This window comes from Urtica dioica, chromosome 5 (assembly GCF_054948205.1).
Source record: "Urtica dioica subsp. dioica isolate 48M chromosome 5, U.dioica_male_clone48M_v1_H2, whole genome shotgun sequence".
NCBI lineage: Eukaryota > Viridiplantae > Streptophyta > Magnoliopsida > Rosales > Urticaceae > Urtica > Urtica dioica.
In genome coordinates this window covers 40,051,709-40,077,531 of record NC_142760.1, presented here as the reverse complement: position 1 = coordinate 40,077,531, position 25,823 = coordinate 40,051,709, and the positions used below count along the sequence as shown (strand labels likewise).

General features: G+C 36.9%; 2 protein-coding genes across 2 annotated transcripts; both read left to right on the top strand.

Moving 5' to 3' along the window:
- Positions 1–1,878: 1,878 nt before the first annotated feature.
- On the top strand, positions 1,879–4,021 carry RPL24 (Translation protein SH3-like family protein). Its single transcript, XM_089616004.1, has 4 exons — positions 1,879–2,073; positions 2,736–2,774; positions 2,858–3,088; positions 3,630–4,021. The coding sequence occupies exons 1-4, from the start codon at positions 1,966–1,968 to the stop codon at positions 3,828–3,830; spliced, it is 579 nt and encodes a 192-aa protein (XP_089472130.1). The 5' UTR covers positions 1,879–1,965; the 3' UTR covers positions 3,831–4,021.
- A 9,796-nt stretch (positions 4,022–13,817) lies between these two features.
- LOC149398467 (NAD(P)-binding Rossmann-fold superfamily protein) lies at positions 13,818–25,420 on the top strand. Its single transcript, XM_089615566.1, has 6 exons — positions 13,818–13,980; positions 23,793–23,963; positions 24,055–24,272; positions 24,371–24,530; positions 24,898–25,108; positions 25,205–25,420. Exons 1-6 carry the CDS (start codon positions 13,869–13,871, stop codon positions 25,365–25,367), a joined length of 1,035 nt encoding a protein of 344 aa, XP_089471692.1. The 5' UTR covers positions 13,818–13,868; the 3' UTR covers positions 25,368–25,420.
- Positions 25,421–25,823: the final 403 nt, after the last annotated feature.

The following is a 25,823-nucleotide window of genomic DNA, read 5'->3' as shown; positions in this document are numbered from 1 at the left end:
TACTCTCATTGTTTCTTATATGTATATTCACATAGGTTTAAAACATACATGTCGTCTATGATTCACTTTTGATTATCCGTATGTAATCTTGAACGTAGAACATTTAAAAGTAATAATTTCATGCCCCAAGTTTTGAAATTCGTATAGTAAAATAATAGAATGTGTCAATTACTTGATTTTTTTTTTAAAGGGAGTTAAAGTATACTAGCCAATTTGAAACATGAAATTGGCAAAATAGCCAATGTTTGGTTTATTTTGTGGACTAGCCAATTAACCACATTAACCAACATAAATAGACAATAATACCCTTCATTTAAAATTAAGGATTACCAAAAATAAATTAGTTAACATAAATAAATCAATTAATGAAAATATTAGAATGAATAACTATTTCATTAATAGATAAAAAAAATCTCTAAAGATATTACGAGATCTTCACCGCCGGTCTTCAACGTCAAGTCAACTCGCGTAATTTTCCGCCGATCTTCACCGTCGATCTGTCTCGAACCGCCAATTCTCTGATCGGAGACACAGAGTCGCCACTTCTCCTACAAATAAAAATTAAAATTAATACGAATAAACACGTATTAACACAAATTAACAGATTCCAACGACATTTCAACACTAACTCACAAATCAACACAAATTAACACAAATCAACACAAATTAACACAAACCAACACTAGTTTTCAAATCAATAGAAATCAACACAAGTCAACAGATTTAGCAACAAATCAATACAAATCAACACAAACCAACACTAGTTTTCAAATCAATAGAAATCAACACAAGTCAACAGATTTAGCGACAAATCAATACAAATGAACACAAATTAACAGAAATCAACACAAACCAACACGAATTAACATGCATTCACACGAATTAACACAAAAAATGGCTTACATATATCGGCGCAGTGTTGGCCATCTCGCTACTGGTGCCGCAGATCTGTGTCGGTGCGTCCAAAGACGGAGCGAGTCTTGGCTCGGAGATCTTTGGCTCAAAATCAGTGAAGGCAAAACGTCGTTTGCCGATTCGAATCCTCTGATCCATACAGTCCACGTCATCACCGTCCGAATCCTTTATGGCGACCAGAACAACCAACTCGTCGAGATTCTCCAATTGCTCTCCGACAAAACTTTTCACCGCTGCGATAGACCGCTCTCGGAGAAGATGAAACCGAACAAAGACTACGAATCGGTGGTGATCCGTGCCGTCGCAGAGGAGCTCAGATCAGTCGAACGATGCAGATCTGATTTTGCCATCGCAAGAGATTCGACCACTACGTTGATTTATGGAGAGAGAGAGAGAGAGAGAGAGAGAGAGAGAGATGTGTATAAACTCTTGTTCTTTGATATTCATTTGAAAAGTTTGTATCACGTGTTGGAGAATAAAAATCTATTTAATTGGGTTAATGAATTAAAAACAAAAAGTCAACGAATCAGTTATATTGATATGTGATAAATATTTAGGGAAAGAAAAGTATATTTTTAGTAGTTTACGTATTATAGACTTTTAATGTATAAAACAAATATGATTGGAGAGAGAGATGAAGATAGAATAAAATATTATCATTAATTAATTTTTTTATTTAAATAAACATTTTAACAAAAAGGGCAAAATCGGAAGCAAAAGAGTGATTTAATTGCCTTAAATAAAATTTTAAGGCGTTAGTTATTTTACAATTTCAACGTTTCATGTGGGCTTGTCCGTACGATTTTTCTTTTTTAAATGCGGGCAAAGCCAAACAACAGGCAGAGGGGTATATTTCAATTTTAAACAGAAAACGGCACGTCGTTTTTTGTGTTGAAGTAGTCTCTAAAAATATTATCCGTCGTCGTTTGATACACTTCAATCCTGTTTTCTCGTTATCCATATCCTTTTTTTGTTCCTCAGAAACATAACCAAAAACCAAACCCAAAAAAACAGTCACATACTCCGAGAGTTCGGAAAGAATCGGCGAACATGGCAGCCATGGCTGCTCTACAAACCTCAATGACCTCTCTTTCTCTCTCCTCCAATTCCTTCCTCGGACAACGCCTCGCTCCTGCTTCATCTCTCTCCTATGTCCAGGTCAGCACTCTCTCTCTCAAACCATTTTATTGTCATTTCTTTCAGCTCCGTCTTTGTTTACTGGCCTTTCAAATTAAGCTTAATTTTTGGTGACATTGTAAAGGTTTTCTATTTCTTTCTTTCCCTGAATTAGAGCTTTAGCTTTTGTTTACCTTCGATTTGGGCTTTCTCGGTAGTGACACTGTGATTGGATATTATTTTTTTCCCCTTCCTTATAATGAGCAATTTGAGCTACAGTAGAGCTCTGAGATACAGAAAATACCTCATTTTTTAGTTTCGTTTATGAAGAATAAGAAGATGAAAAAAAAAAAAAAAAAATCAATGTAGTGACTGTTAGTTTAAAACTTGAAATCATAGCATGATTCACAAATATATGCAGTGGTGAAATTGGAGCTTTCTCATTCCATTTTTTTAAAAATAAAACAAAATAGCCATTTGAAATAACTGCTGAGCAAAATAGCCAAAGTTAAATAGTTTCAAAAAATATATTGACAGTGTGATTATTGAATCATAGCGGTACTTATACATTTTGACTATTTCACTCCTTACAAATCTATTAATTTCAATTGCCTATTTAGCTAAAGCACCCATCCTTTTTTTTTTCATCCTCTCTCTGTCTCACATTGTGCTTCGCTTTTTGTTTGCTCGCCATTTTATCGCAGGCCAAACCGGCGGAGAACCAGTGCCTGATATTCGCAAAGGTTTGAACTTTCTCGTCTAGTTCTGAATATCAAACTCAGTGATTGACATTTTTGTGTTGTTTTGTTGTTTGGTTCTTCTTCAGCTGAAGCGATGGGAGAGGAAGGAGTGCAAAGAGAACGGCCTCCCGGTTCTGCAGAAAATGCACGTCAGGCTCGGGGACACGGTGAAGGTAATATCGGGGCGAGACAAGGGCAAAGTCGGAGAGGTCACCAAGATCTTCAAGCACAACAGCACAATCGTCGTTGGCGACATCAACATCAAGACCAAGCACGTCAAGAGCAAAGAAGAGGGCGAGAAAGGCCAGATCATCAAGGTTCGTTCTTCTTTATATATATATATATATATATATATATATATATATATCCTCTGAGTTTGGTCAAAGTTAGTGCGTTTTTCGGTATTTGATATGTAGTCATGAGTTTGTTAGATTGATCAATTTAGTAGCCAAGGTTGAGAATTTTTGCCGGTTTTTTATGGGAATTTTGTTACTGAAAGCCGGAATTTTGTGTTTTGATTGGAATTTTGGCGATTTTCGGTAGAAGAAAGAAAATAACACATTTGGCCGCATATATACATGTCAATAATCATAAAAATAGACGATATTTTGAGACCTTTCTCGTAACCTGCCTTTTCATTATTTTAGTGGTAAAAGATTTCGCGGTTAATTCTCATTACGGCGTGTATAAAGAAACCGTTTTTTATGCTAAAACCATGAAAATTCAGGTTGAGGAGATATATCTGTATCAAATAAAGTAGATCTTGACATAAAACCTGAGAGATATGTTGGTTATTTTACCCTGGGTGTAGTATTTAGTATTGTTTTTTTTCTTTTCTTTTTTGTGTTGGTGTTGCAGGTCGAAGCACCGATCCATAGCTCAAACGTGATGCTTTACTCGAAAGAGAAGGAAGTGGCGAGCCGAGTTGGGCATAAAATGCTCGAAGACGGTCGAAAAGTCCGTTATCTCATAAAAACCGGCGAAGTAATTGACAATCCGGATCGGTGGAAGGAACTGAGCAAGGAAGGAAAGAAAACCGAAGTCGCCGTTGCTGCCTAGTTTGATTTCAGGGATTATTTTTCACTTGTAATTCTAGTTTTGCGTCTTTTCTTTTTCTTTTTTTCTTCTATTTTTTATATTGTACTTTTCAAGCCAAGACCACTGAGATCTTTGAGATTAAGTTTGTATGATTCTGAAGCTGCTTGTTAAAAAAAGCTTTCATTTTTTTTAACAAAGAGAGTAATTTGCTACGTGTGATTTCAAGTTCAAAACATCGTTCCTTGATGTCAATAACCATACACCCAAACTAACGATCTTTGCACTAGAAATCAATATGCTAGTTAACAAAAGCTATCTGAAGCATTGAATCATGTGAATGAATTCAACTCTATTAAATCACTTGTTCTGTTTTTCCGGCGGTTTTAGTCTCCGAAAATTGTTTTTTTTCAGCCGCTTGGGAGATCCTCTGGTGCGGTTTCTTTTGCACGTTGGTGTCGTGGAGCATCTTTATCGTTCCTCTCCAATAGTGGATTCCTCAGTCGATCACCTATCTTCCGTACCATATTCTCCCCTAAGGCTATTGCCGGTACGGACTTTGGCCACTTTGTCTGGACTTGGGCTTCATAAGAAGGAAAAGGGAACTCCGAGTCTAGGCTTGATGGCCTTCATGCGAACGATGGGGGTTTGGTAAAGTATTATGACGAAACGGAGAAGGCTAAAGTCGAGACGGTCGAAGTAACGAGATCCATTGGCGGCGGTGGTAATCGAGTTACAAATGCTAGCAGCGTGGATTTCGATGATTAGGTGGTATCAAATTCGATGTTGCTCATTACTAGTTGAGCATTGATAGTCGTCAACGCGTCAGCGGTGTGACACAATCAGTGGGTCTCCTTTTTTTTAAGACCAATAGGAAGCGCTACGTTACCGCCCTTTGACAATTATCATTATTTGTTCTATTTTTATTGGGGTTTTTTTTTTGTTTTAGTATCTTTAATGTATTTTGTTATATTCTTTTGAATTTGTTTTTTTTTATTATTAATTTGAATTAAAGACGGATTAGGCATCTTTCACTATCCCGGTTTGGGTAGTCTGTTTTGTATTTGTCTATAATATTTTTTTTATAGTCATTGTACCACAGTTGTTTGGATCTCCATCAATTATAGTGAGTATTTCGATGATACGGCCCGGGATTTGGATCTCGTAACAGGAGTAATTGTGATTATATATTTAATAACAAGAAGAGTGAAGAATGTAAGCTCAACCGAAACCTAGCATCTTCTCGTTTTTGAGATAGATTAAGTTATTTCGTTGGAGGCTGATTTCTTATTGAATGAAAAGACTTATTTATAGATAGGTCACTTACGACCCTAATCTCACTTTCCAAATAAATGCATTTAATTAAATAAATTCGTAATAATAAAATACATAATTTAAAAAACCACTTCCTTAACTTAAAATTTAAACTTCCTAATTTAAAACCCAAAATCTTCCCAAACTAAAATCCCTTAATAGTAGATACGTATCATTCGTTTTTATTTTTTCAGTAGGCAAAAGATGTGTGATTAGTGTACTTAGTATTATTAGATTCTTTCTGACTTAAATATGTATAGTGTATTGCACTAAGAAAGTATTCTCAACTCTCAAGTGTGATACCTTACTTCTAACGGAATGCTGCTTGTTGAAATGCCGAATGCCTTATGACCCATTAACGACATGAGATAATTTTTTTCTGTTGAAAAACGACATGAATGATTGAACGCTCATTAAACCCATCCACATACTCCCAAATCATTCTAGAGTCTGATAGTTTAAGAAGGAAAAAAATATTCTTAATGAGCTGAGATGCATCCACATTATCTTTGCCACGCTCATGCAAATATGCATGCCACTTCTTAGAAGGAAATAAACAAATCTGTAATGGGCAAATAAAATATTGCACGCGTATCACCAATAATAATAATAATAATAATAATAATAGAGATTTGTTCGTAAGTAACTTTTCAGAGGGAAGATTAAAATAGTAGTCAAACTATCAATTTATTTAGAGAAACAACCAACATTAATCAGAGTTCCAAAAATATTCTTTCTCCAAATTACTTTATTTCATATCTCTCTCTCTCTCTCTCACTAAATACTATCGTTTTCTTCTCCCTCTCGAAGATCGTCATATTCTTATCATCCTCCGCCTCTCCTCCCCTCCCTCTCCTCCGACGAGAATGACAACGTTGGTTCCGCCCGCCTCCATCGGAGACCCATCCTTTGTTCCACTCAAACCCTAACCAAGTAACCATAACTCTATCCCTAGCCCATCGGACACCTATCCTTCGTTCCACATGTGTTCTGTTTTTCCGGCGGTTTTAGTCTCTGAAAATTGTTTTTTTTTCAGCCGCTTGGGAGATCCTCTGGTGCGGTTTCTTTTGCACGTTGGTGTCGTGGAGCATCTTTATCGTTCCTCTCCAATAGTGGATTCCTCAGTCGATCACCTATCTTCCGTACCATATTCTCCCCTAAGGCTATTGCCGGTACGGACTTTGGCCACTTTGTCTGGACTTGGGCTTCATAAGAAGGAAAAGGGAACTCCGAGTCTAGGCTTGATGGCCTTCATGCGAACGATGGGGGTTTGGTAAAGTATTATGACGAAACGGAGAAGGCTATTGTCGAGACGGTCGAAGTAACGAGATCCATTGGCGGCGGTGATAATCGAGTTACAAATGCTAGCAGCGTGGATTTCGATGATTAGGTGGTATCAAATTCGATGTTGCCCATTACTAGTTGAGCATTGATAGTCGTCAACGCGTCAGCGGTGTGACACAATCAGTGGGTCTCCTTTTTTTTAAGACCAATAGGAAGCGCTACGTCACCGCCCTTTGACAATTATCATTATTTGTTCTATTTTTATTGGGGGTTTTTTTTTGTTTTAGTATCTTTAATGTATTTTGTTATATTCTTTTGAATTTGTTTTTTTTTTATTATTAATTTGAATTAAAGACGGATTAGGCATCTTTCACTATCCCGGTTTGGGTAGTCTGTTTTGTATTTGTCTATAATATTTTTTTTATAGTCATTGTGCCACTGTTGTTTGGATCTCCATCAATTATAGTGAGTATTTCGATGATACGGCCCGGGATTTGGATCTCGTAACAGGAGTAATTGTGATTATATCTTTAATAACAAGAAGAGTGAAGAATGTGCTCAACCGAAACCTAGCCTCTTCTCGTTTTTTAGATAGATTAAGTTATTTTGTTGGAGGCTGATTTCTTATTGAATGAAAAGACTTATTTATAGATAGGTCACTTACGACCCTAATCTCACTTTCCAAATAAATGCATTTAATTAAATAAATTCGTAATAATAAAATACATAATTTAAAAAACCACTTCCTTAACTTAAAATTTAAACTTCCTAATTTAAAACCCAAAATCTTCCCAAACTAAAATCCCTTAATAGTAGATACGTATCATTCGTTTTTATTTTTTCAGTAGGCAAAAGATGTGTGATTAGTGTACTTAGTATTATTAGATTCTTTATGACTTAAATATGTATAGTGTATTGCACTAAGAAAGTATTCTCAACTCTCAAGTGTGATACCTTACTTCTAACGGAATGCTGCTTGTTGAAATGCCGAATGCCTTATGACCAATAAACGACATGAGATAATTTTTTCTGTTGAAAAACGACATGAATGATTGAACGCTCATTAAACCCATCCACATACTCCCAAATCATTCTAGAGTCTGATAGTTTAAGAAGGAAAAAAATATTCTTAATGAGCTGAGATGCATCCACATTATCTTTGCCACGCTCATGCAAATATGCATGCCACTTCTTAGAAGGAAATAAACAAATCTGAATTACTATGGTTCCCTGTAATGGGCAAATAAAATATTGCACGCGTATCACCAATAATAATAATAATAATTATAGAGATTTGTTCGTAAGTAACTTTTCAGAGGGAAAATTAAAATAGTAACCAAACTATCAATTTATTTAGAGAAACAACCAACATTAATCAGAGTTCCAAAAATATTCTTTCTCCAAATTACTTTATTTCATATCTCTCTCTCTCTCTCTCTCTCTCTCTCTCTCTCTCTCACTAAATACTATCGTTTTCTTCTCCCTCTCGAAGATCGTCATATTCTTATCATCCTCCGCCTCTCCTCCCCTCCCTCTCCTCCGACGAGAATGACAACGTTGGTTCCGCCCGCCTCCATCGGAGACACATCCTTTGTTCCACTTAAACCCTAACCATAACTCTATCCCTAGCCCATCGGACACCTATCCTTCGTTCCACATGTTTTACTTGGAGCCATACATCTCGTCGCGATTCTAACCTTCAAAGCTTCAAAAGTTGTGACAATGGAGAGAGGTACACACCTTTATTCAGACACGTGTTCTCTTCTATCTTCTCTCTTTCTCGCGCGCGCTGGCCACAACCATGGCTGTGGCTCTTCTTCCGCTTTGAGAACGAGATCTCGCCGGTTGATTCTAGACCTCGTTGGACGATCTCTGCTTGGACGGACGTAGAAATTGATTCCGGCAACGTCTACCTCCGTCGTTCTCGTCTTCTTCTCACCGGCGACTCTCCTCATTTTTGCGAGTGTCGTCACGAATCCGGCTCAGTCCTCCTCGGGTTAAGAAATTGAAGTTGTGTCTTTTTTACTAATTTCAAAGTGGGCAAGGAATCTGAACTTGACTTTTTTTCTTTTTAATATTTCCAGGTCTTTAGGTCGACAACCGTGCGTCAGACAAGATAACTGAGCTCGCTGATAATGTCAACGTTTGTCGCTCATGATGAGTATCGATTATTAACTATAATAGTTAATATTATTTACTATCACAGTTAACAACATTTATAGTTATTAACAAGGAGTTTTGGATTTGGATAAGATAAATGTTTCGGATTTTCTCGATTCATCTTCATTGTTGATTAAGTAGCCGTGGATGCTCTGATTCAGATGGACGTCGATGAGTTTCACGCGGTTCTCTCCGGCGTGGACAAGGTGGTGAGTTCAGGCATCGCCGGGACGAAATCATCGAGCGACTGTTCGTTATGACAAAGAACTAGATTGCACCAAAGGTTGGAAGGTCGAATTCTAAGAGGTTTAGATAAGCTTCTGAGAACTTGAAGCAACTACACTTTGGAAAGTGCCGTAGTAGTGGCCACAACAAGCGAACGTGTCTAATGAAATAAATTTTTTTAATATATTTTGTATATGATTAATTTCATTTATGTCTATTTTTTGTATTGGTTTATTAGGCATTTCATATTCATTGATTTTTCTTCTTCTAGAATCTCTTGTATTACGCTGTGGGGATCACGTCTCTGTTTCTGTAATATTTCAATGTTGCATCTACATCTTTTGTTATTTGTTGTCCGTCAATGGTTAATATGATTAACTACCATGGTTAGTCTTATTAACTGTAATTTTACCTTGTTAGTAAACTATAATTTCTACTATTACAAAACTTTTAAAATAAGTAACAAGGTAAAAGAGGTATAGTTTCTTCTACTTGGTGATGTTTATGTCATATGTTAACCATTGATTCAAAAAAATTCAATAGTTAATATGATTAACTACCAGTGTTAATCGTATTAACTGTAATTTATTGTTGCTTCATGACCAATACTTTCTTTCTCAACAACCTTAGAAATTACATGAGTAGGTTTTCCTTTGTTGCTTTTGACTTCATTTTTATGTTCAGTATATCAATGACAGAGTCGTTATATTATTCATTCTTAGTTAATTGTATAAACATTCACGGTTAATAATATAAAAAAAAAATTAGGTAATTTGTCAATTAAAATTTTTGAGATTGCTATATATTCATATTTTCGTAAATACTAAGTAAATGGCCAGAAACATGATGTGGTATTATGCATTCTTGGTTTCCCTTTTTGTAAATAGTAGTAATAAGTTGTAAATAATAGTGTAAATGTTGTTCAATTTGCAATACAAAAATCAATATAGCTAGTCAACATATTCAAATATTAACTGCAAAAATGTTCGTAAAATACAAATTAATAATTGTAAATAGTCGTTTATCACTATTACAAATTTCATTTTCTTGTGCGGAATGGTATTAGGTGCGACATGTCGCACCTAAACAAGCATTGGGTGCGACTTATCGCACCGAATACCCTTTTAGAAAACTACAAATTAATCTCGCTAATTTTTAGTGGTATCCGGTGCGACAAGTCGAACCTAAAGGTTTCAAAAATTTTAAGCGCGTTCAAAATCCCCCCTTCTATTTTCATTGTCTGAAAATTAAAAATTAATTTTTTTTTACTATCGGAATTATTTTTTTTTACTATCGGGTGCGACATGTCGCACCCAATACCCATATATGTGCGACTTATCGCACCCAATACTAGCAACAGGTGCGACATGTCGCACCAGATATCTTTCCAGAAACAAAAAAATATATATAAGTTTAAGTGGTATCGGGTGCGACTTGTCACACTTATTACTATACGGTGCTACTTGTCGCACCCCATATGAGCAACAGGTGCGACTTGTCACACTCGATATGAACAACAGGTGCGACATGTCGCACCGGATAGTATTAGGGTAACATTATAATCATCGACCTTCTTCTTCTTCTTCTTCTTCTTCTTCTTCACTTAGCCGAAAATCCTTTCATTTTCTGGTTTCTCTCATTCCCTTGGTCTGCTCGCCGCCCAACTCTCTCGCCGGAGCCACCATCGCCACCATCGTCACCAGCGCCTCCGACCAGCCCCAACGCCCGACGTCACGTCTTCCTCGCCGCCCTTCAACATCACCTCTCCCTCGCCGCGAGCCGACCTCCTCCCTCGCCGCCCTTCCTCCTCGTCGGTTCATTGCAAGCTCTCTTTCTCCATCTATCTCACTCTATTTCTCTGTCTATCTCACTCTCATTATCTTTCTCCGGCGACGATCTCAGCCCCGGCCACCACGCGCGCCCCTCCTCGTCGCCGAACCTCAGCCTTCGCCCTCGCCGACCTCAGCCTCTCTATCTATCTCGTCCATCTGCTCCTCGCCCTTCCTCCGCGTCGGAGCTCGCCGCCCCCTCATCGCCGGAACAAACACACATGTTGTTATTGGGCTTCTTAAGGGCTCGCTGGCCCGTCCGCTCTTTCGCACCGAAAAGTGTCGCACCTAATGCGTGACACTTTTGGGTGCGACAAGTCGCACCCGAAGAATTAGTGAATATGCAGTAATAAAAATCAATATCTGTAAATATATAATCGTTAATATGCAATATATAAAATCTTCAAAATGTTATAAAATCGTTTTAAATAATTACATAAAAATAAAATAAACCTAAATAAACTGAATAGTCAACTGATTCTTTAAATCGTTTTAAATTACATATATTTACATGCGTAAATTGGCTGAAATACCCTATTATTTACGAAAGGTTGGCTATATATATCAATGTGAAAGTGTAAATATGGCTATATATCTAATTGGCCCTAATAATATTAACTTGCATGCATATTAATTGTATAGTTATCTTTGTGTCTTCGATTTGAACGTTAAATTTAATATAATATACAATAAGAATTAGAGTAATAAAATTAACAATTGGTAGAGTAACTAAACCACTAAAATTTGGAGATTTGCTAAATAGCCAATCTTTTGTAAATTTTAAGTAAATAGTCATTATGGTGATGTGGCATTATTTGCACTTTTTAGCATTCCATTTATACTTTTGGAGTCAGATGGTTATTTATAATTATTAACGAATATTTACAACTATCAATGTCTTTTTAGCTTTGTAAATAAAATCTCGTGGCTATTTACTTAAAATTTACCAAAAGTTGGCTATAAATTTGAGTTTTCATATGGTTATATATCTAGAAAGCCCTAAAATTAACTGACCATTTTGCTGATTTTGAATGCATGATCGGAAATAGCTAACAGTTAATATCAGTTACCATTAACGTTAATATTATTTACCATATCAATGAGCATAGTCTTAGAGTAACAGAACACACATAAATACAAATAAATTGTATAGAAGCTAAAAGGTCTGATGTGAAGGTTGATAGTATTAACTACAAAAATCAATCTGATTAACTATGAATGTTAATGCAATTAACTGTGAATGAATCAACGCAATAACGAAATTAAAAAACTAAAAACAAAATCGCAGACCTAAAACACAAATGTGATAATAAAAAAAAAGAGCAATCGAATATTAGTCTGATTAACTATGAATGTTTATTCAATTAACTATACTGAATAAACATTCACACATTTAAAAAAAAAAAAAAAAAAAAATCATACCGGTGAGCACATCCTTAGAGTAACAGAACACGCAGAAACTCCACCGCCGATCAATGAAACGAGAAGATAAACAAGATTGTGAGTCCATTTCTATCCATCTCCGACCAAGCCAACGCCGAGCTCGTCCGGTACATGGCAGCGAGATCGGTGAAGAGATTGAGGCGATATTGAAGGTTGACGAAATCGATTACGACAGAATATGAAGACGCTTACTGAACGTGAGATCAATGATTGTTGAACGACTCGTGAACGCGGTTAACGAGGAAAGGTATGTCGGTCGACGAGGGCGAGTACGTTGGTGTTCGTCGGAGACAAAATTAGCAATCATCGAATGAGAGATTAGGTTGAGTCGGAGTGGTCAGAGTGGAGACGGAGAGTTCGCTTTGAAATCGTGAATATCATCTTTTTTGGTGTTTGAAGAATATGGTTGTTTTCCGAGAATTAAGTTTTGATTTGGGTATTTTTTTTTATGAAAGGGTATAATAGGAATACGTTAGTGTTGTTTATGGAATTGAGCTATTAATAGTTGGTCTATTAGTTTAAAGTAGGTAGGTTGAGTATTTGGCCTAGTTATTTAGCCCACATTTTTTTTATATTTATATATATATATATATATATATATATATATATATATATATATATATATATATATATATATATGACTGTGTGTGTAAGATGCGATAGGAAATTGAAAGATTTATGTGTAAGAACTTGTTCACGTGAAGAGGGGGTAACAAGGGTGGACTAGGGATGACAATTTGATCCGTTATCCGCGTTCTAGTCCGTTACCCGATTTTATCGGGTCGGGTAGTACCCGTTCTTTTTGGATAAACGGGTAATACTCGTCAAAATTTAACGGGTCCGGGTCCGGATAACGGAATAGTCATCCCGTACCCGGTTATCCAGGACCCGACTTGTTAACTTTTAAATATTTAAAAATATAATAAATCATTATATGTTTACCTAATTAGATGATATACTTTTTTAGGAAACAACTTTTTCCAGTGTGATGGCGTTGCAATGAAGATGTCCCAATTTGCAATGAAGACTTTCTTTTTGTATTTTTTTATTTATTTTGAATTTTAATGTTTTTTATATTGTAATAGCACTTTGATATGTTTCACATAAATTTTATTATTTTTAAAATTTTATATTGTTGATGGATTTTTATTTTGTAAACGAGTAAATTGGTCGCGTCGCTACTTTTTTTTTAACTGGGTAAATGGATAACGAGTCTAATATTTTTAACCCGCTTACCTGGCGCGTATCCCCGTTACTCGGACTGTTTCAAAACTCGGGTAAATGGTTCCGGATAACGGGTAAAAAATTATAACGGGTACGGGTAATAAAATAGGTATATCCGGCCGGTCTTATCTGTATCCGTTGCCATTTTTAGGGTGGACCGTGGAGTGGAATGTAGATAAATGATGAAAGATAATTATAGTCTATAGACCTGAAATAAATTTTCTTTTGGAAAACGACACGAATGTCATTGAACGCTCATGCATTAATCCCACATACATATAATGCCAAATCACGACAGAAAGATTTACACTATCTTTGCAACGCCCATGCAAATATGCCACGTTTAGAAAAATATAAAATCTCAGTTAATAGGCCTCCCTATAATTAGCAAATAAAATATTGCACGCGCGTATCACCAACAAAAAAGAGTAAAATAACGTATGGGCCATTATAATATTAGAATATACACACTAACACACACACATATATATATATACAGTATAATATATGTACGCGCACACATAGAGAGAGAGAGAGAGAAAGATGAGTGGTTTGGACTTTGGAGAGGAAAACTAAGAAAACTATGGGTTTGAAAACATACTGCGTAACTGGGGCGACTGGTTATATTGGCTCTTGGTTGGTCAACGCTCTTCTGGAAAAAGGTTACACAATTCATGCCACGGCCAGAGATCCAGGTATTTAAGAGAGGGTTTCTTCTACCATATCCGTGATTATTTTGGTACTCTCAGTTTATTATTGATATTGTGTTAGAATAATAATAATAATTATTATTAATTACCTGATCCAATCTGTTAAACAAGATTAGTGCACAATGAGCAATACAATGATTTATATTATGGTTTGGCTTTCATTTCGATACCATCACTATATCTATATCTATATCTATATATATATATATATATATATATATATATATATATTTTACAATTGGATTCTCAAACACTCAGTATAGATGTTTGGTACACAAAAAATGGGGAGGAAAGAATTTTGTGTTTTTTTTTTGGATTGAGGGAAAAAAGCTGAGTGAAAAATGATCATCCAAACAGCTTTGCACACTTTGGTTTATACGCGTGATGGATTTTGGTCTTTCGAAAAAGCGATTGAATTATTAGCGGCTTAATTAACTATAAAACTATATATATATATATATATATATATATATATATATATATATATATATATATATATATATATATAAGAAAATGGCAGCAAAAAGACTGAATGTTTACGGTTTTTAGCACTCAAGTATTCATTCTTTAATAATTACATCAAAAGTATCCAAAGTCGAGATTTTGTCCCTCCGTTAATACTTTTGGTCATTAAATTAGATTAAATAACACGTGTCACCATGTGATAATTTTGACAAAGGCGGTGTTTGGCATAGTTATGCTTTTAAGAAAAACGCTTTTAAATTTTGCTTTTGAACAAAACTGTTTTTCCCGAAAGCTACAAAAGTCTAACTTTTCAATTTTTTCTATATTTTTGCAAAAACACTTTTCAACTTTTACTAAAAACTGTTTTTACCAAACACTTTAAAACGGTTGATTGAGTCTTGTTCTACACGTCGAGTACATCAATTTTGATTATTCACAGCCGCCATCCCGACTCCGGCGAGAAAATTGGTCTTTTTCGGCGACATGGGAATCAATCATAAAAATGAAAAGTGCTACAGGCGATCCTCGCAGCGAGGGGCATTCTATTCATATATGTCTTATACATATCTCTTCTGTCGATCTTTGTGACTACCGATCACTGCGGTTGAGCGCCGCCGCCGTCCGGTGAGTGAGTTTGGAATTTGATATTCGATAATGTTTGAGTTCGAAACAGAGAAGAAAAGGAACGAAGAAGAAAAAAAGAAGAAGAAGAAGAGAGAAAGAGAGAGAGAGAGAGAGAGAGAGCTTTTTAAAATAAATTAAAATTTTAACATGATTTAAATTAATTAATTATTTTTAAAATGATTTCAAAACTATCAGATGGTGACACATATCATTTCATCTAATTTAACGGTAGAAATACTAATGGAGGGACAAATTTTTGACCTTGGGTACTTTTTCCGTATCTTTTAAAGAATGTGTACTTAAGTGTTACAATCCGTAAACATTGAGTTTTTTTACCGTCATTTTCTCTATATATAATCTTCTATAGAAATCTCTAGATACAACTTTTTCTAGAGAATTCTCATAATTTATTAAAGACTATCTAAAAAATTACAAAATTATTCTAGAGTTTATTTACTCTCTAACTACTCTAGACATATCAAGAATATTCTAGATAATACGATTATTTACTAGAGACCTAAAATACTAAAGCCCAAATTTACAAACTAGATATAACTAGGTCTAAATTTATATTACAACATCCCCTCTTTAAACTTGATTTCTGGCTCCAAGTATATTCTTTAGCTTCACGAAAGTCTCCGACCTGAGAGTGGGGTGGAAGGGTGGATAAGTATCTTGACTTTATTTTTGTTGAGAAAGTCATTAAGAAACGTCAAATTTTCACCCATGTCATAGACCCTTCATCTATTTTTTATTGTCATCAAATGACTGCTAGTCTAATATAGTTTCAAGTTGAGCAATGAGATAAATTACCTCATCGTGGTCAATGCCTTTTTCTTTAACTATATATAGTATATTTCGCCACCAACTCAGCTTTGTATCTCTCGAAGTCTCCTATAGCATTGTCTTGTGTCCTCGTAGTAGTGTAGTGAGTTCTCATGCGTCATTTTCCATCCATGACATCTCTCCACTTTACATTTTTCGACGCTTCTAGAAAGCTTTTTTTTTTTTTTTTTTTTTTTTGAAGGCATTCTAGAAAGCTGATTGGAGGTTCACAGTAGTCACCATAAATATAAAGTCATTTTGATCTTCATTTACCGTTATATTTGTCCTCATGATCACCAAATATTTGTTCATTCAATGGTCAATCTGCTTGTGCTTTTATTCTTCATTATGCTAATTATTTTGGTGTATGGTGGTTGAAAATTACCTTGGTATATAATTTTTCTTTTGCAATTTAAGGAAACTGCTTTCATATATTTTGCCACGTGACATGTTGCTTATGTTGGCAAACTTTGGAGAATTTAGTGAAGGAAAAGATTCACCAACCACCAACCTGAGAGACTAGGGATTAATTTCAGTTTTCGGACTGACATTAATTTTAGAGTAAACCAAAAATAAAAAAAAATAAAATAAAAACTCAGTAACTCATCATGCACTTTCTGCCCTAAATTAATGAGATGCTTTGCTCTTTTTGTCTTGACATGTTTGAATGTTTTGCATAGGTCTAATCTACTGTAACTTAGGTCAGTTTTTTCCAGAAAATGGTCTTTTTCTTTAAATTGTTCGGACAAATAAAAATACACTGGGGAGTAAGGAGATTCACATGTCAACAGTTCTTAGCTGAACTAATGCTCATTAAGTATGAATAGATTTGCTATTGTCTTGACTCTTCCACACTAAAAAATAAAAATTTCTATTCACTTGGGGTCTACTCACTACAACATTTACAACATTTACCGACGATTTTTTTCGTCGGTAATAACCCTAAAGTCGTCGCTAAATGTATTTAGCGACGATAAAAATCGTCGCTAATTTGCCGTGCCTAAATATATTTAGCGACGATTTAATCGTCGGTAAATATTTAGCGACGATAAAATCGTCCGTAAATGTTGTGACGAGAAGTTTTTTTTCATTTTGAAACAGACAATTAGCGACGAATTTGTCGTCGCTAATTACCGCGGGAAAAAATCCCGCGTCAATTAGCGACGACAAAGTCGTCGCTAAATGTTGTGACGAGAAGTTTTTTTCGTTGTGAAACAGAGCTAATTCACGCGGGAATTTTTCCCGCGCCAATTAGCGACGACAAAGTCGTCGCTAAAACGTTGTGTGAATAATATTTAGCGACGATTTTATCGTCGCTAATTATTATTATTATAATTTTTTTTTTCGTCGTTTATTATTTTTTTTTACGGTTTTTTTGTTGTGAAATTCTAAAATGAAAAATCATATAAAAACTAAATTATATTATCCAAATCAACAACTATATAAAATCCGGTTACGTACGTTTTCGGTTATCGAGAAATATGTAAATAATAAATACACAAAACAACTAATAAACCACTAGTCGCGACGTTTGCTTTGTCGTCCCGCCACTCGTTTTCCCCCTCCTCGACGAGAAACGCTCTTCTGCTGGCGCTGAAGTTCTGCAGGCTGCGGCGTCGGAGTAGACTGACTTGGTCCGCCGGGCGTCGTCTGCTGGCTGGCGTCGGGAGTCCTCTGCTGGCCGCCCGTCGGAGTGCGGACGTCGGGCGTCGGAGTGTGGACGCCGGCCGTCGGAGTCTGCTGGCTGTGGGATGACGGAGCCTGCTGCGAACTCTGCGGAAATTGGGACATGAACGAGCTAAGGTTGAGGCCGGGCACCTGACTCTGTATTGTCTCGGCGAACGCGGCGAGGGTCGATGCCAACACATCCTGCGAGACATATCCTGGTTGCGACGTCCCAGCCTCCGAACCGTAGACTTCGGCGACTTCAGCCGCCATCCGTGCTCCCTGTGGCACCAAACGTCCGACGCCGGTCAAGTGATCAATCCGCGAACCCATAATATCGCGGATCGCCTGCTGCTCTAGAACGGAAATATCAACGTCCGCTCCTTGGTGCTCAGCCTCCGCTCGCAACGTGTTGAACCTAGCGACCAGTCGATCCTGATATAATTAACTAGTTAGTATATATTAATCGAAAAATAAGAAAAATAAATGTAAACTTACATAACGTGCGGAGGCTTCAGGAGTCAGCCATTCAGACTTGTCGGACTGATGTTGGCGCTTGTAGTTCGCAAACAAGCTCTCGAATGCGCCTGTCTCGACGCTCTTCTGCATGTAAACAAAACTTCAAGTGTTAGATAATTTTAACGATTTGATGTATCATATAAACATAAAACTTACGTTTTTCATGCGGTGGGTCGAGAACCCAATCGTCCCCTGTCGAGTCTTCGTCTTCTTCTTCGCGCGATTCGCCTTATTCTTCGCTTGTATAGCCTGTTGTAATATAAGTAAACGTACACGTAAATAACAAATCGTTTAATAAACATTCGAGTAACGTAAATGATTCGATATTACCTTAAATTCATCGTTCGTATATCGTTGTATCAGCGTCTCCCATTCGGTGTCGAGCTTAACGGTCTTCGGTTTCAGCGACCGCGCCACCTGTACGCTGCTCTTGCAGTCGATGTCGAACCACGACCGCAATGTATGCCTCCAATCGCGAAGACGAGTCTTCGCGTCTCGAATGATTGCCGCATCAACAATCGCCTTCTTCTTCCCGGTTGCATCACCATCGACTCGAATGTCGTACTTGTCTCGAATCGCTGCTCGGATCTCGGCCTCCTTCGCCGGCCCCACGTTCGCATTCGTCCACCTTGGGACCGTAGGCGAGATCTTGTCTCGGATGACCAACCCGAGCGTGTTCGCGAACGTCGCGAGATCCGGATCCATCTCGCGCTCTGGCTGCAAGAACGACTGAAACTCCTCGTTATAAATAACGACTTCCTTCACCCCGGGGCGCCGTGCACGCTCAGATCGAAGCCCGACCGTCGGCCCACGCACGGTCGGTTCGATATCCTCGTCTTCTTCTTCGACGCCATCACGTACGGGCGCCGACTGGCAATAATTCGGGAGACGGGCTAAGAAGTCATCCCCGCCTCCGCTGCCTCCAGCTCCTGTAGCCGCAGCCATCTGAAATTCAAAACAAAATTATTTAGTTATGCATTCTTAATGATTTAAATCAGTTAATTTAGTAAGTAAATGAAAAACGTTATATACTATCAATCATCGTCGTCTGACAAATCATCTTCTTCCATCAAATCTTCGTCCTCAGTTTCTTCATCATCGATAAACTCTTCTTCTTCAATATTTTCCAACAAGTTCACTGCGTCGTTGCTCACGGGCTCTGGTATCGCAGACTGATGACGCGTTGACAGTGAATCTAAATCTAACGGTTCTACTGACAACTGAACTGAAGACGAAGATTGACCAAGAATGAGGTCAATATCAGGAAGATCCCACACATTTCGATGATTACACTCTTCGACGATTCGCCAATCAGGACCATTCAAGTTATCTTCCAAGTAGAAAACTTGTTTCGCTTGAGTTGCCAAAATAAATGGCTCGTCTTTGTACCATTCTTTTGCCACATACACGCTTGTCAAGTTATTGTCGTTGCGTGTCCTTTTCCTCGGATCTTGATCACCGAACCAACAACATTGAAATAAGACGACGCGACAATTGTTCTGATACGTCAAGACAATGACGTTTTCTACTTGACCGTAGAAGTCGTGACCTCCTTCACTTGGTACACATACCCCGCTATTCTGAGTCGTTCTTCTACTATCACGTTGACGAGAGATAAATTTAACCTCGTTCACTACACAACACGGATACGTCTGTGGTGCGAAATGTGGTCCCAATGCCAATGCATATAATTCGGAGGTAACGGATAATCCGTCTTGGCTCATGCGAAATACCTACATACAACCATTAACGAGTCGGTTATTAATTATCTCATATTCTTTGAGTTTGGAGTGAAATACCTTTTCCCAAAACCACTTTGGGAACTCAAGTCGATGCGCTTCTTCAACATCTGGCCGACCTTCTAATTCCATGAGATCTATGTGTTCACTGAAATAAAATTCATGTTCATTTAATACATCACTTCGTATAAATATAATTCAAGTTCATTTATTTCACTCATTTACCTCATGAAATCGTCAAAGTCAACCGCGCCTTATCTGTGTCTTTCGTCTTCCCCTCGATGTTCAGCAAGGTACCCAGAAGATTGTCGCATACATTCTTTTCTATATGCATTACATCGAGGTTATGCTTCAGCGTAAGACTCGACCAATACGGCAACTCGAAGAAAATACTTTTCTTTGTCCAATTCAGCTCACTCGCATCGCGCTTTCGTTTCTTCCCGCCGAAGTCAGGGTGCTTCCCCGGGGTTGCATCTCCCACTAATCGCAATTGTCGAAGTATATCGCTCGCTGATTTTCTCACTGGTGGTGGTCGTTTCTCATTTCGTACCTTGTACAGTTTGCTCTTCCTCATCGGGTGTAACAACGGCAAGAATCGACGATGATCGCAGTAAACAATCTTGTTTCGAGCCTTGAAAGATGGTGTGTCGTTGTTACACGTCGGACAAGCAAGGTACCCTTGACCACTCCATCCCGACAAACTGCTTCTCGCTGGAAAATCATTCACCGTCCATAGAAGTACGGAAAACAACCTGAATAGCTCACCGGTCGAACCATCTCTCAACACAACACCGGTTTCCCACAATTCCTTCAGCTCATCAATCAGCGGTCGTAAGAAAACATCCATGTCTTTACCCGGCGCACTACGACCTGGTATAAGCAATGTTAACATCAAGTACGATGTTTTCATGCACAACCACGGCGGTAAATTGTACGCAGTCAAGACTACCGGCCACATACTGTACGATAAACTCATGTCACCAAATGGGTTGAAACCATCGGCGGCAAGTCCAAGCCGGACGTTCCTCGGTTCTGCCGCAAACATGGGATATTTTCGGTCGATCTCCTTCCACGTTGCTCCGTCAGCAGGATGTCGCAGTACACCATCCTCTTTAATGCGTTCATTCACGTGCCACTGCATCTCTAGAGCTGTGTGCCGACTCGCGTACAGTCGCTTAAGTCGATCTTTCAGTGGAAAGTAGCGCAACACTTTATGCGCTACTTTTTTTCCACCGTCTTTCATCAGCCACCGGCTCTCATTACAAACTGGACACTCGTCTAGATTGGCGTTGTCCTTCCAAAACAACGCGCAATCGTGTTTGCAAACGTGAATCGACTCGTAACCCATACCAAATCGACGCAATTTCGCCTTTGCTTCATAATGTGACTCTGGAATCGTGTTGTCGATCGGATGAGATTTTTTCAGTACTTTCAGAAGCTGATCAAACGACTTATTCGTCCACTTGTTCATCACTTTCAAATGCATCAACGTGACAACAAATGAGAGTGACGAATACTCCGTACAACCCGGCCATAATTCTGTGTTCAGGTCGCTGAAAAGGTCATCGAACTGTCCACTCTGGTATTCTGCATTACGTCATCTTCTTCCTCCCCGTGAAAGTTCCACCTCGTGTAATTCCTCTTAAATCCTCTGATAAAGAGATGATTCTCTATATCATGAATTTTTTGCATCAACACGTTGTTACACCTCTTGCATGGACACTTAACTCGTCCTTCGACATTTACGTGTTGTCGGGCCATTGCCATGAACTCTGTCATGCCAGCCGCAAACTCAACGCTTAAACGTTGGTCCTCGATTATCCAATTCCTATTTGGATAACTCATTTTACCTATAGATTGAACATTTCAAAATTTAGTAGTTTTCGGATTTTATTTTATAATTTAACGATCGATCCTACCGAAATTTCGACAGAACCTCCCCTATAAACTTAACAACCCGGCATCAAGCCTTTAACTTTAAAACCTGCATAGAAACATCCTAAAACTAACAATAAATCCAACCTCAGTGGTTCGATTATTAAAATTCATAATCCATATCAACTAACTAATTGTTTTAACATGTTTTTACATAATTTACATAAACTAACTAATTGTTTTTACATGTTTTTACATAAAATTACCTAATATAAATATTTATAACTAATTTAAATATTTATACCTAATATTAAAATTTATAACTAATTTACATATTTGTGTAAACAAAACTAATTTAAATATTTATAACTAATTAATTCATTTATAATTTATAAAATTTATAACAAATATATAATTCTATAAATATAAATTATGTAAATATAACTAATTAATTCATTTACATTTCTAACTACTTAATTCATTTATATTTCTAACTAATATATAAAAAAGTTATATATATATAAATAACTAATATATTAATTCTATAAATAACTAATATATATAAAAAGTTATAAAAAAAACCACTTACCGATCGATCGAGTGAGACGGGTTCGCGGGGAAGAGGGCGCGGGTTCGCGGGGAAGAGGGGAAGCAGACGCGGGTCGCGGGGAAGAGGGGAAGCAGACGGAGCGGCGGAGGGGCGGCGTCGGCGGCGGAGTGGCTCGGCGGAGGATCTGCACCGGGAGAGAGAGAGAGGTAAGGAGAGAGATGCATGTGAGGAGAGACAGAAGTAAGGAGAGAGAGAGACTTACCGGGTAGCGTCGACGGCGTCGGCGGCACACGGCGGAGGACGGCACGGCGACGGCGGGAGAGAGAAAAAGAGAGAGAAAATCGATTTAGGTTAAAGAAAGAGAAATGGGGAAGCTGGGTCGCGATCTGGTATTTAAAGACATTTAGCGACGATTTTCTCGTCGCTAAATGATTTCATTTCGTCGCTAAACGAACTTACGTTAACCAGGCATTTAGCGACGATTTCTTCGTCGCTAATAGTAAATTTCACATAATCGTCGCTAAATCATTTCGTTTTAATTTAATGGGAGGGATTTTTCCCTCTTTAAAATTCGTCAAAATTCGAAAACATTTAGCGACGACGAAATCGTCGCTAATTGTATAGCGACAACAAAAAACTATTTAGCGACGATTTTATCGTCGCTAAATGTTTTTGTCTTAATCAAATTGGAGGGATTTTTCCCTCTTTAAAATTCGAAATTAATTCAACATTATTAGCGACGATATTTTCGTCGCTAAATGAATTCAGAAATAATTAGCGACGAATTTATCGTCGCTAATTATTTTCCCGCGAACTTAGCGACGACAAAATAGAATTAGCGACGATAAATTCGTCGCTAATTATCTTTGCCGCCAAACTTTATTATTTTTCGCACCAAAGAATTAGCGACGATAACATCGTCGCTAAAAGGGTGATTAGCGACGATTTATTAGCGACGATTAAGTCGTTGCTAATAGTTTCGTCGCTAAATGTGGTATTTCTTGTAGTGACTCTAGTCTCTAGTATTATAGCCAACTTTTCTCTGCTAACAAAAAAATCATAATTTGTTTTTTTTTTTTTTTTTTTACAAGAATATTATGTGTTATATTAATTTCATATAACATGTATATTCGTCGGTTTTTCTCGGGTTTTAAAACTCTAAATCACACGAAGGATACATCATGTATCCGTCGTGTGATTTAGAGTTTCAAAACCCGAGAAAAACCGACGAATACCGTTTATCATTAATCTTCAACAGTTCAACTACTGGTAGCAATTTTTTTTATGTTACGTTATAATTTTTTACGGAGGTTTTGGTAATTTCAGCAAAATAGACATTTTTGTTTGTTTTGAAAATTAAAAAAAAAAAAAAAAAAATTACGATGAAAACTGATTGAATATAAGAAATTCCATTAAAAATTTCAAATAGACGTTCTGAAGCAATCATCAACAAGTGACATTTCGCACACAAAATATAATTTTTCGAATAGACGTTCTATATTGTAATATTTTTTAATATACATTTTTCTTTTCAGCCAAATGCTCGCACTTGTTATCGAAATGGCCTAATAATAAACGGTTGAGATTGTTCCGGGCCGATTTGAACGTAGAAAACAGCTTCGACGAGGCCATGAAAGGCTGCGATGGAGTGTTTCATGTCGCGGCCTCAATGGAATTTGGTGTCACTCTAGAAGAAGACAACATAGGTATAAAAATGAAGCACACTAAATAATGCATATTTTATTTCTTGAAACCAAGTAGTATATTCACTTTGCTATAACAATTCAATTTCTTAAGAGAATTATGTCCAATCGAAAATCATTGACCCCGCGGTCAACGCGACCGTGAACCTTCTTCGATCATGCTCAAAATCCGAATCCGTGAAGAGGGTTGTTTTCACATCTTCCATTAGTACTATCACCGCCAAAGATTCTGACAAAAAATGGAGATCGATAGTCGATGAGTCATGCCAAACTCCTATCGACCGTGTTTGGAAAGCAAAAGCTAGCGGATGGGTGATTATTTGATCTCTTTTCTTTTTTTCTTTTTTGGGCATTTCTTTTCTTTATTTTACAAAACTTTCTCACTAGTGTTTGGTTTGATTATCGAATAGGTTTATGTGCTCTCAAAGCTTCTAACTGAAGAAGCTGCATTTAGATTCGCGACCGCAAACGGAATTGATCTTGTTTCGGTTATCACACCCACCGTTTCCGGTCCATTCCTCACGTCTAACGCTCCCTCAAGCGTTCGAGTTCTCTTGTCCCCAATTACAGGTAACTAATTTATTAAGTTATGACAGAATATGTGCTTGAAAAATTATTTTTTCCTCTTCTCTACATATAGTTTTTTTTAATTGTTATAAACTATTTTTATTTCCCAAAACACTTTATTATGTGACACAAGTACAACTTCATCAATATCAAATTGGTCCATTTATAATTTTTTGTGATGTATGAAATACTCAATAGTCAATAGAAAATCAATCATAGTGCCAATTTACTAGGTGGTCTATGCCCTAGACAATGTGTGTACTATGTCTTGCTTTGTAAAATATATATATACATATATATATTCATTTTCAGAGGACTAATCATTTAGAGACATGAGAATAAATGCAATATGAAATAATTTGTTTTGTAGGTGACTCTGAGCTCTCTAGCATATTGTCAGCTGTGAATACAAGGATGGGGTCTATAGCCTTGGTCCATATTGAAGATATTTGTAGAGCACACATTTTCTTAATGAATCATGATAAAGCACAAGGCAAATATATATGTTCTTCCCAAAATATTACCCTCTATAAGCTGTTGTGTCACCTCTCTCAAGAATATCCTTGCCCAAATTTACAAAGGTTAATATATTTATTTTTTTTAAATATTATATGGACAAATTTATTGTGAAATTATGTGTATACTAATGACATATAATTTTTTTTTCCCACATGCAGACTTGCGGGTGAACTTGAAGGCTCTAATGAAACTCCCCCTGAAATTTCTTCAAATAAGTTAAGAGACTTGGGATTCAAATACAAGCATGGTGTAGATGATATTATTCATCAGACAGTCAATGCTTGTCTAGCATTTGGCTTTCTATCTTCAATTGGAATGTAGTGAAACTTTGTGCTTTTGTATGAGTTAATTCTTATAGTATCAAAAGTTTTGCAGCTTTGATTTGGAAGAAAAACTAAATTGATGGCCAAACAAATATTACATATATATATATATATATATATATATATATATATATATATATATATCCCTTTATAAGGATATGATTATATTAGATATGATTTATCCAAAAAAAAAAAAAACAAATGCGACTAGGAAAAAAGACAATTATTTTTATAGGTGAAATCAAATAATAATTGTTGTGGAGACTATCCTTTTTACTATTTGTGTTATTTTAGTATAGCTAATTGACTTTTCTCAGCAAACTCGAGTAAGACATTCAAATTATTGTCCTCTGCCGTCAATTTGGAGGACAAAAACTTAGGGGTGGTTAAATATGATGTGCTTTTGTTTCTCAGATGGAAAGGAGATTAAAAAAAATAATAATAAATAAATAAA

Coding starts and splice junctions, on each gene's coding strand:
- RPL24 (XM_089616004.1), top strand. CDS start 1,966: ATGGCAGCCATGGCTGCTCTACAAACCTCAATGACCTCTCTTTCTCTC. Junction 2,074..2,735: donor CATCTCTCTCCTATGTCCAG/GTCAGCACTCTC, acceptor ATTTTATCGCAG/GCCAAACCGGCGGAGAACCA. Junction 3,089..3,629: donor AGAAAGGCCAGATCATCAAG/GTTCGTTCTTCT, acceptor TTGGTGTTGCAG/GTCGAAGCACCGATCCATAG.
- LOC149398467 (XM_089615566.1), top strand. CDS start 13,869: ATGGGTTTGAAAACATACTGCGTAACTGGGGCGACTGGTTATATTGGC. Junction 23,964..24,054: donor TCTAGAAGAAGACAACATAG/GTATAAAAATGA, acceptor CAATTTCTTAAG/AGAATTATGTCCAATCGAAA. Junction 24,273..24,370: donor AAGCAAAAGCTAGCGGATGG/GTGATTATTTGA, acceptor ATTATCGAATAG/GTTTATGTGCTCTCAAAGCT.